The sequence below is a fragment of the Fulmarus glacialis genome, unplaced genomic scaffold (genome assembly GCF_000690835.1).
Source record: "Fulmarus glacialis isolate BGI_N327 unplaced genomic scaffold, ASM69083v1 scaffold9644, whole genome shotgun sequence".
NCBI lineage: Eukaryota > Metazoa > Chordata > Aves > Procellariiformes > Procellariidae > Fulmarus > Fulmarus glacialis.
In genome coordinates this window covers 41,133-52,807 of record NW_009207436.1, presented here as the reverse complement: position 1 = coordinate 52,807, position 11,675 = coordinate 41,133, and the positions used below count along the sequence as shown (strand labels likewise).

The window sequence follows — 11,675 nt, the reverse complement described above, 5'->3', positions numbered from 1 at the left end:
TGAAAATGCCCCCCCCTGCCGTTCAGTGCCATCCACAGTCCTCAATCTGCGGTCACTGCTGCAGCCAGTCTGCAGAGTTCAGGCTGTATCCCGCACTTCCCTCTGTCACTTTGATTTAGGGTCCCTAATTACAATTAAAAAGAAATTAACCCTGGCACTGGAGCAAAGCAGGGGGTCATGAGGGGTCAGTGGCGGGGGCCAGGGGAGGTGGGTGGCAGCTGATCTCCTGGCAGACTTCTGGCCAAGGGTGATTTATGGCAATGTCTTTCCTTACCTCCCCCGCACCTCCCAAACCAGCTGCACACGTAAATCAAAGCTGCCTTTACTTATCAGTCACAACCGAACTTTTTCACTCCAGATTTCTGTAACCTTTCAGCAAGTTTTAAATTCTCATCTTATTTTCCTCAGGAGCAATCAGGACCAACAGACTGCCAAATGCTGGTGTACTACCGAGATCGGGCAGCAGTATTAAGTAGAAAAACACCACTTTAAGGCTGCTGCCTTTAAGGTGTGCTACCAGCTATGGAAACCTGGGCATGGCACATTTGGGGGGGTCCCAGTGAACACCATAGGGCAGGAGGGAACTCTCTTCCATCACCGGTCCAGCCAACCCCAAAAAACGGCTAAGTGTTGGTATTAATGGACATGATAATTATTCTTACGGCAATAGGATAAAGCAGGTTTATGCTATACTTCCCATTTGAAGATCAAAAAGCTAAAACATGTATGTATCCTTTCAGCAACAAACTCTCACATGGCTGTGAGCAGCAGACAAGCGCCTGGGCTTTCAGACCTGCATACAAAGAACTAGTCATCCTGCTGCTGCTCAGGAGGTTAATTAAAAATATCCTTCTTTATCTACAGATTCAGGCATGAAAAGATATTTACCATCTTTCCATTCTCTTGTTGCTGGGTTAATGATGCCAAAAAGCTCATCATTGGTGACTGCCTTCGGGTTGAGGTCTGTCCAGACAGGACGTCGCTTCATTATCTGGTAAGTCTTGTTCAGGGATCTCATCACCTGAGACTTGCCCGTGCCTGCGTTACCCACCACAAAGACAGAGTGCCGGACCGTCAGCAGCTCCTCCAGCTGCACCACCTGAGAAAAAACACTTCCAAATTTTAGACCAAGATGCCAATCTGAAGTTCAGATCTACAGAATAGCTCCCGTTGGGCCTTTTATTTAGAAAGATGTGACTCAGAGACACAAACGGATTTGACATTGAGTTTGGTCTAGCCACTCTAATCATGATGGGAGAAATCCTCGGCCTGCAGACAAACCTCCAGAACTCTTTAAATCTGACAGCCATCAGCCAATGAGGCTCTGCTCTCCAGGGGCCACACTTTCATGAGCCTACAAGAGTTAGCCCCTTTGTAAACTCAGGGACCGAGCCAGTGCTGGCTTTAGGCGCAGGTGCAACTGCATCAGACCCAGCATAGCTGACTCTGTCCTCCATCAAGGTGTGCCTGCAAGTGGAATATTGTGCAGAGCCCTCTTCGTAGAAGCAAGGATGGTTGAGAAAACCCAAATTATTTGATAGTGGTGTAGGTATAGCAGAAGATCGCTTGGTCTTACTTTGAGCACAAAGTTGTCCTCAGCCTGCAGCCGGAGGTCCAGCACAGCCTGCCTCACAAACGACTCAAAATTCAGGTCACGCTTCCGAGGCACATCCAGTGCAGGGAAAAGATCCCCAATCAGCCCCATAAACACCGGCACATCTTCGGTCACAATCTTGGGGATGTTAAAGTCACGAAGTGAGCGCATAAGAACCTGGTCTTCAGGTCGCTCTGGGTCACCTCGTTTGAGGGAGCCAGCGACAACTAGCACTGACTTGATTGCACGCAAGCCCCAGTCGTAGTGATCCTATATGGAAAAGGAAAAAAAAAAAAAAAGGAGGGATGAGTTTATGCTTAGACAGTACACCACCATGCAGGGGTAAGAACCAGCAGCTCCAAACTGCCAGACAAGTCAGCAATGGAAATACATCCAAATCTGTTATTTGCTTTGTGGCCAGAGACCTCCACCAGTTACCTGATTTCCATTTCAGTAGGTGAGATTCCCATCAGGGACAGTATTAAAGACTCAAATATTTCAGCCGTTCATACCATCACGTGGGTTCAGAGTTGGCGGTAAGACAGCAGTAGGACCTGCAGTCCGGAGACCTAAGCAATTTGTTTCACCTAAATTATAAAGCAGCTAAAGCAAGGCCAGCCAGACCCCTGGATCTGCAGGAGCTATCAAGGTGAAAGATTTGTTAGTCCATTATGAGGCCCCAAATACCCAAGTTTCTCTATCCTGCCCATCACAAGATTACCAGGCATGTTTTGTCCCAGAGGCAGTCCACCAAGCAAGGGCCGGTAAGGACATTGCTGAAAAAGAACCACAAAGAGGCATGAGAGGAACTCTCAAGCCAACAAGCAACTCTTTATATTTCTGCCCTGTTAAGACCCTCCAGAGCACAGCTCGACAGCTGACTGCTTTGTGTGAGAGGCCACAGCTTCCACCAAGACCTCCAAGACACAGCACAAAATTTCTGTGACAAGACATCTCCCACCCAGCCTCGTGCTGGCAGAGCCAAGGTCAGGTTTTCCATCTGCAGTCCTAATTCAACTCTTCTCTGGACCCAGCTTTGATCTATGCAAATGGCAACAAGGAAAAATTTGATCAATTAGAGCTTTGCACTGGAAATGACCCTACTTGGTCAACACCTGACACAACAGGGAACGGTTAGGCTGAACTCAGAGAGGGACAGACATCATAAACCCCTTGCAGGCAGGAGAATCAATAGGAACTAAGAGACTGGAAAGCAAAGGGTCACTGAATACCACCCCAAATATGGTGTACTTTAAGCCCATTGAAAAATCTCTCCCATTAAGGTAGCTGGTCAAGTGCTTTTGTCCCTGCATGTCCTCCAGTAAAGCAGTTCAAAAATTTCATTGCTCTGATGATCACAAACCTTCTCTTCTCCCAGCAGCTAGCGCAAATGCAGTCATTAAATAAAAGCTGTGAAACTTTAGCCATGGAGGTGAGTGGCAGAGTGCCATGATCCTGCTGATTTTGGAGATCAACGGGCTTCATTGTACCATCCAACCACAGAAGCGGGCTCACCTGCTTGGACAGGAGCTCTTTGCAGAGTTGGTACAGAGTAATGAACTTCCTGGCTAATGCCCGGGCCTCAATGAATCCCTCGGCCACCAACATAATTTCACAGATCAGCTCAAAGTCTGGCACAACCATCGCACATGGCCTAGAAAGACAGGCAAGAAAAGATTGCAGAACAAGTATTTCTTGACTACAGGTCTTAGGGGCAATGGATTTGCAACTTCATCTTCCAGGTCTTCTCCAGTGAGCCAGATCACACACTGCCTTTCCCATCGCAAGGGACAGAGCTCCTTTGCCCTCCCTGTGCATTCCCAGACCCAGGCTTGTTGCACAAGGCTGAAACTATTTGTGAATCCCCAATGCAAGTGAATTCCCCAAGGAAATGAAGGCAAGCCTGGGTGTTCCAAAAGACAATTTCTGCCAATTTTATAATACAGGTCACAAACCTTGACCTGGACTGACCTGAAGAGAGCTTTTAAATTCTCAGGTAGCTCGGTTCGCCCTGCATAACCAGGGTTCATGGTGATGAAAATGCCTACTGAGGGAACTAAGTTAATGTCTTCTCCAAGAAAATTGAAGGATTTCTTCTTCTCCCGTATTGCATCCTGCACACTCTTCACCTAGGAACCAAGACAGTGTTATAGTATTGGTGTTCAGTTATGAAAAACACACCAGACAACAGTGCTGCCTTCCTTACCCTTGGTGCCATGATGACTGGGGCTTATCACTATTTTGTTTTTGTTTTTTACTGACCATATTAAGCTTTATACACTGTTTGGAGCAAATCTGTGTGGCAATATCAATCTCCCGTCACAATCAAACTCTGACAAAGCAGAAAAGAGAGCTGAAGAGACCGGGCAGTCAAACTGCAAAGGAGTTGCAAGAATTTGCACCATTACTCCGTAAGACAATGACGGACGTGGGTGAGGAAAAGCAGCTCAGGAGAAGGAAATGCGTCCAAAGCTGCTGCATTTCACCTTGACTTTTGACATCACCTGTGGGACACTTCTCAGCACATCTCACAGCAAAAACATCACCAAAGGCTAAATCATCTCTTTCAACTTCCCAACCTAGCAGGAGGCCAGACGCCTGAGATGAGATGCAGGGCTGTCCAGGCATCCACAACACAGCCAACACCCAAATGCAGTCCCAAGAATCTGACACAATAGAGGCACCTGATTCCCTCCACCCATCTTCACCTCTCCCCACACACCACTGCTCTTCATGACAGCCCAAAACCCTCCTGTGCCTGCTTCTCTTCCTTGACTAGGCCCAGAAAAAGAGCAGCATTTCCCAATAAACTTGGCCTCAGCTCAATTGCAAACTGATCACTTGATATTGGTTTTAAAGATTTTGGGACATCAGATGCTTAATTTAAAACCAAAACCACAAGGCAGAAGCTGGGAGATGTCCCCTGACACCTTCACTCACTAATATTTATCGTCTTTTATATTTGCCTGATTGCAGCTTTGTTATTCTTATTCCTCACCTTCCAAAGAGAGCAAGTTTATTAAAGCTAGATCACCTTCTTGCAAACAGCACTTCAGCAAGGAAGAAATCTCTCTATATTCACTACTCTAACCTTACTGCTGTTTGCCATCTTAAAGTTAAGCAATTAATCGAATTTTTCTCTGTAAGGAACCATATCGACATTAGCTGCATGACTAAGACAGCCAATTAAACATCGCCATGGTTACACTCCTAATAGCAGCCAGGAGACACGATGATGGAATGACAGCCGTGCTGCTTTCTTCAGATGCCACGCTCCAGCCAAGAGCGAGGGAATCATTAGCAGTTGAGTCATATCTGGGCTTCTTTTGTTCAGCTTCCTTTTTTATTTTAAGATCCTCAAAGACTTTTTTCAATGACAACTCTAAACTAGAACCTGACGGAAGAGAAATTGAGAGGGAACGATACATAAACTCCTGTACCCGCCTGGGGCTTCTTTGGGACATCATGTAAGGTACTAATTATGAGTGAAAGAGAGATGAGTGAGGAGTTCATGGAGGGATTCAGAACATCTTTGACTGAAATATTTACAAAAGTGTAGAAACTTCTGGGCTCTAGATCTTTCTTTCTGCAATACCAAGCCCAAAAGGGAGTCTAGGAAGAATTCAGCACCTCAGTCAGACACTGGGATCCTAAAACCTGCACTCAGCTGACACTTGGGTCCAGAAGAACTCAGATACTTCGGCACCTCAATTTTCAGCACTGAAGTCCCCCAAGGCTCAAAACTTTCAGTTCTGCCAATGTCAGAGCTGTCTCAGTCTGGACAGTGCAACTGAGCACCCACCCTCCATGCAAGCTCCCCTGGTAGCTGGATTTACCTGGCATTTTCAGAGGACACCAATGAGATTCAGGATCTGGACAACATCCAGACACAGCTGTCCTTCAAAGCAAGGGCCAGAAGCGGTAGCAGACCTGCTTTCATCCTGCTGCCCCATGGTTAGACCTGGGGTGCCCCAGATTTCAGCCCCTGCCAGAGGGGATTCACACCCGCAGTGCTTACCCTGGGTGCCCCCTCGCCACCCATTGGGCAGGCGTGAGCAGGGTACGGAGTGCCTCTCCTCCTGCAATCCTTTCCCCTGTATAAAATATTTCCAGATTTGCTTGTGGGCCAGTAAGAGGAAGAGAAAGAGGAGGCAAAGTGCCAGATTATATATAAGCACAAAGGAATAGGACTCTCTAGCATGATGAGGAGGGCAGTCTCCTTTCCAGCCCTTCTCCAAGGACTGCTGCTGTGCTTCACATGGGACTCACCAATAAAATGCACTGAACAGTTAAACTACGGAGGAGACGAGAAATCATTCTACAGGGAAAACACCTATGCATAGCCAGGCACAGCTCAAATAGCTCTCTCCCAGCTTTAATCCCGCGCTGTCAGGGCATTCTAGGCAAGCACGTAAGCAAGGGCTGCAGATCTGCTGCAGATTCCTGTTATCAAGTGTCACCCAGCTGACACCGGCTTTCAGGAGCACAGCGCTGCACCCACAGGGCTGCACGCATTCCTCCTAGGAATTATGCCACTCAGCTGGGAATACTCTCCAAAGCCATTTCGCAAAGCTCTCATTACAAATACTGGAATTAAATCTACAGCCACATGAAAAGAGAGGGAAGGAAAGAAGACTGCACAGTCTTGGTGACAGGTAAGAAAATTAATCTTGAACGTATTCTTATTTGTTGAATATGATACACAACCTGTGCCTGGCTGGAGGCAATAAGTAACCCCCCAAAATCCAGCAGGCCATGGATCTGCCCCAGACACCACCCTTCAGCTCCATGAAAATTATCCCCTACATGACAGGCTGAGTAGCCATAAGTCAGGGCAGCTCTCCTCCCTAAAATGGTATGCTACAATTATCTCACAGCATATTAATGACACGAGTGGCTTCCTCAGGAAGAATAGGTACAGAGCCACGGTGTATACTGATCAGGGAAAAGACGCTATAAAGAATTGCCTCAACACAAATGCTGTAACTGGGGGAAGAAAAGAAGTGACAAAAAATGTTTGCAGCACATCACTGCTACATTTTGTCAGTGCTGTGATATTCATGTGATTAATCTTGGGATATAATCCCTCACCTACCTACACATGGAACTGAAAATGGCAACATGCACTTTCCATATTTACCCTCACTCCAAAGGCTGCAGCATAGCTCTACCTTGTTTGTATTTATTTACGAGCATTTCTCCACTTACCTGTACAGCAACCACAGAAAGGACCTCAACTGAGATCCTGTTAAATTCATCAAAACAGCCCCAGGCTCCTGTTTGGGAAAGGCCTTTGTAAATATTCCCGCAAGACTGGAAAAAAAAAAATTACAAGAGTGAAATCACAAATGGAATCAACTCCAGCAAAAAATGTATTTTATTTTCCAGCCTGTTTATTTATAGCAATTTACAGTCTATTGTGGGTATTTAGAAAAGTGCATGGAAGCAGCAGGCACAACTCAATTATAATATTTATAGCTCTGCACAGTTTGCCACTTGATTTGCTAATTGCACTTTCTCGATATATCTGTGCACTAGTTTCATTTAAAGGTCACCTGTGCTGAATTACTGATGGCCCCGCTTCCTGGGAGAGCCCATAAGCTGAATAAAATATGATCCAAGGCTACCAAAATCACTGTACCGTGCCAGACTGGCAGAGAGCAAGACTCAGCCTAACGATTCAGCGTTCTGCAGCGGCTGAAGGTTCAGAACATTTTGGCCTTATTCTGGGAGAGGATCCTGAGAAAACCAGGACAGGTCCCCTCCCATGCTAGGGCCTGCCAGCCTGCAAGCATGCCAGGAAGAAACAACTAGGGTCGAAGTATCGGCACAGCCTCAGTCTCAACTGAACCGGCCAAAATTTTTGAAGCATTTCACACGGAATCTAACTCCAGAAGGAAAGGGAAAGGAATAACGAGGCAGAGAGCACAGTTCAGGTCTCTGCCTCCTGAAGAACCTTGTGCAAGTCTTAGAGAAGAAAAGGTAGGAGGAGAAAAAGGTCTTCAGCAGAAAGGAACATAGCAGGGATTTGAGGAGAGGTGACGGATCAAAGCAATCTCAGCTGGATTACTCTCATCCTTCAGGTTTCATTGGGCCCCGAGCATCCCCAGACCCACATGACGGCACTGCAGCAGAGGTGGGAGCAGTACCTTGTAGTCCATCTGCTCGGAGCAGTTAAACACATACACCATGATGCCCAGGGCTCGCCCCAAATCTTTCGTAGTCTCCGTCTTGCCAGTGCCTGCAGGGCCCGCAGGTGCTCCACTCATGGTCAGGTGCAGTGACTGGGTCAGGGTAATGTAGCATCTTTCACAGCAAAGGATGAAAGAAAAAAGGAAAGAGACTGAGACTTGGTCCAACAGGTCACTATTGGGCTGCAGAGTAATGGCATGACGGCAACGCACTCAGGAGAGCCTTTCTTCTGAAAAGCTGTACATGAGCAAGGTACGTGTCTAAGCTGAAAGTTCTCTTAGGCATTAATTAACACCTCTGCCCAGCTGTTTTCTCCAAGAGATACTCATCTTTCACTGGGGACTGCCCAACCTCTTCACGTCCAGGTTCTGCTTTCTTTGGATCCTCATACCACTCATGGATACGGGGCATGTCCCAGATACTATGAGAAAAGGTCGGCTTTTCTGAAAGACCTTCCTCTTGTTTCCCAGTGCTCTTCAGCCCAAAGGATCCCATTCCCCATCACTGACAGAAACCTGCTCAGATGGCCTATGAATGAACCCACTCAACACTGCAGCAAATCCCAAAACTCCTCCATCATGCTGATGATGGACACCAGGGAGGGGCCCACATGTGGGTGTCTATACTCCCTGTATAAGCCACAGCGCTGTAGTCAATTAGGCCAACAAAACCTGATAATGCATGGGGGCGTGGCTCAGATGACTAATATTGATGACTAGAGCCACCTGAGATGCTCCTGGCTACTGAAATGTTATATAGGATGGAAAGATATGACAAGGGGTCCATAGGAGACTTGCATGCTTCTGGATTGGCAGCTGGAAGCCAGGTGGGACAACGCAGAGCATCGCAAGTCACCTAGGTGTCCCCATTGAGACAACTGAACCAAGTGGTAGATGTCTGCAGACGGGATGAAAGCTTGCTAGACTCCCTAACTCTATAGGGTGTGGACATCCTGTGCACAGGCAGACACCCACAAGTGAGCATCTTAATCTGTGAGCTGAATCCCACAACAGGATCTGAGGCACAGATACCCCAGAGGGTACAACCATCAAATCACAAACCATGTGAGAGTTAAAGCTCTGCCACCGGATTGCTGGGACAAGCAGAGAGAACAAGAGGGATGTGGGTGTCCAAACTAAATCCATCTTTGGTTGGCAGCTCTTTCTCTAGGTGCATGGCAAAGCCCAGCTATGATGGTGTTTCCTGGGGACTTACCTGTCGGTCAGTGGAGTGATCACAAGCCGAGGGGTATTGCCAAGGTACTCGTAGGAGTACAAGAACTGGGCATCACAGATGTTGGCAAAGCAATGTCGTTCCTCATCTGACCATCTGTGCCGGAGCTGTGACAGCCAAATGAACGCCTGGGCATTGTCCACCTGCAACGCACCCACAAGCACCATCATGGGAAGGCCAGGGATGCCAGGCACACACAGCTCCGGTGCCAAAATGGTGAATGCAATGAAGTTTTCACTGGGGATGGACTGGTCCTCACTGTGAAGGCAGGTGTGGTGAGGAAGGTCACCTCCCTGTAATGTGGTCACCCCCTGAAATGTCACCTTCCCATCTCCCATCAATAGAGGGTAGGAACCAAATTAGTAACCATGTTGGTGGGAGACGAAAAAGTGAATACCCAAGAGAAAGAGCAGCACAAAAAGATTCCCAAAGAGGAGATTTAAGAAGCAGCAAGCCGTGAAGAGGCTCTTATAATGCAAGCAGAATAAGAGGAGGAGCAGAGGCTGTCTAGACAGGGAAGGGGCCACAGACAGCACCAGGAAAATGGGCTGGGAACAGGAGGATAAGGACAGCCATGGCCAGCACTCTCTGTACAACCAGCAGGCAGGTCCAGCAGATGGACCGCTTTACCATAAACTGGGCCAAGGCACCACCAAGCCCAGCTGAGCCTTGAAGCCAGAAACCCTGCGAGCAGCCTGGCTGCCTCCGAGAGGACACAGAGGAGGGTAAAGCCACAACCCAGCACGCTCAGGGCACCTTCCCACCCACCTGCAGGGCTGGACACTTGACACAGTGTCAAGGACAGGGCAGTGGTGTGGGAGGGGTGTGCAGGACAAGGGAGTCCCAAAGGAGTCCCTGTGGCCCCGCATCAGACCAAGGAGGCTACAAAAAGAAAAGCCCAAATGATTTTTCTTACTTTCTAAAGACATAAAGGGACTGCATCCAGCAGCCTCCCAACACAATGCCATCATCCGCCAACGTGTGCCTTGGCAACAGGACACAGGGCCAGACTCTCACTCCTGGTGTGAATGTGGCAAGTACAACAAGCCCCTTGGTGTTACATGGCCATGATAGAGAACAGCACTGCAGGCTTACGGTGGCTTTCTGCCTCCTTACCGCAAACATTGTAGAAGTGAATTTAGTTGTGTATCTCCCACTGAGACAGGCAGTGATCTGAATGGCCTGTGGTTGGTCTATCACTCCTGTAACCCCCGCTCCAACACCCAACACAGGACCATGCTGAGCTGCGAACACAAACCTTCTGCGCTATCATCTTTGCCACCACGTCCCGCGCGTGCACATCGATGGTGCATATGGTCATGATTTTCTGCCTGTCACCCTTGGAAAGCTGCCCAATCAGCATGGTAACAAGGGTGTTCAGCTGGGTCACTTGCTTCTTGTGATATTCCTTCATCGCATTCTCGTAGCCTTCCTCCACCCTCGCGAAGGCAATCCCAACCTCAGTTGTCCACCAGATCTGGGTGCAGGAAAGAGCCACCTAGGGGAACGGACTGGCTCAGTATCATGGAAAAGACCAGAGCTTCCTTACATTCAAGAGTGTCTGATCCACAGGGAGATCAAGGATGAAGTATCCGTGACATGAAATTAAGTATTTTTTCATACAGTAGTCACAGCAGACAGGACAACAGGGATCTGCTCCGTGACATTCATTTAAAACATCATATCAGTGGTAGACACATTTAGCAGCTACTTATTAGTAAATCAGCACCTTTCAAATGTCTGACACAGCAGAGGAGGAAGAGCTGGAGACCACGAGGCTGTCAGAGGTGCACCTGAAGGGCTCTTTTTTCTCATTAGGCCTCACCACTTTGTTTTCCTGCCGCACCTCTCGCTCCTCTGGGTGTATAGACTTCCCGTGACCCACAGGGTGCAGCAGGCACTGCCCAAGCTCCCGAGCTCTGTAACCCAGCCAAGAGCGTATCTTCCCTGGAGCCCCAATCAGAGCATGGAGCTCAGCCTGGAAACTCCATCAGGAGATTGCGAGGATAAAGGACAACTCATCCTTCCTCCCTCCTGGACAGCACAGTGGAGGCCAGAAACGTCCCCATCCACAGCTAGATGCCATTACTGAAAGAAGGGAAAGGCAGGACTGAAGGGGAAGCCAAGCACTGCCTTTCCCAGGTGCCAGCCTGAGTGGAGAGGAAGAGCAGTGGCAGATACCTGGGCAGGGTAGTCAAAGAGCCACTGTTCCCTCGGCTTCTCCTCGTAAGCCGTGACGGCTTCCGTCATCTCGTCTCTTATTGTAGCCCTCATACTGTCTAGTACGTGATTCAGCCAGACCTCAACCTGAAGAAGAGATTAAATCACAGTAACGCATTTGCTCTTCTTAAGTGCCTTTGGTAATTAGTGAAGATAGGGAATGGGACAAGCGTCTCAACTCTCGAGTTAAACAAGCCTCACAGCCTCCTTCAGACTAGGTGGATTTAGCCAATTGTGGTACTGCAGGATTAGCATCTATTTCCAGACACCAAGAATGCAAGGCAGATTTTTCTTGAACCCCAGCTATAGGAGAAACCAAAATGAACTCCACCAATGAGTAATTTAGTTCAGCGCGTTCCACCTCCAGGCCATGACAGAAACACTCATGAGACTTGGGCACAATCTGCCAGCAGCAGGAGAAAGCTACTGCCGTACT

General features: G+C 48.1%; 1 protein-coding gene across 1 annotated transcript in view; it reads right to left on the bottom strand.

Moving 5' to 3' along the window:
* DNAH9 (dynein, axonemal, heavy chain 9) overlaps positions 1-11,675 on the bottom strand; it is a gene marked incomplete at its 3' end in the record, with an annotated part of 68,655 nt that overhangs the window by 19,069 nt on the left and 37,911 nt on the right. The window contains exons 23-31 of the mRNA XM_009576100.1: positions 11,201-11,326; positions 10,278-10,517; positions 9,002-9,162; positions 7,744-7,900; positions 6,803-6,907; positions 3,566-3,723; positions 3,110-3,248; positions 1,577-1,864; positions 889-1,099 (exon numbers count right to left, since the gene is read on the bottom strand). Of these exons, the coding sequence (XP_009574395.1) occupies positions 889-1,099; positions 1,577-1,864; positions 3,110-3,248; positions 3,566-3,723; positions 6,803-6,907; positions 7,744-7,900; positions 9,002-9,162; positions 10,278-10,517; positions 11,201-11,326 (1,585 nt within the window). The remainder of the gene's footprint in view (positions 1-888; positions 1,100-1,576; positions 1,865-3,109; positions 3,249-3,565; positions 3,724-6,802; positions 6,908-7,743; positions 7,901-9,001; positions 9,163-10,277; positions 10,518-11,200; positions 11,327-11,675) is intronic.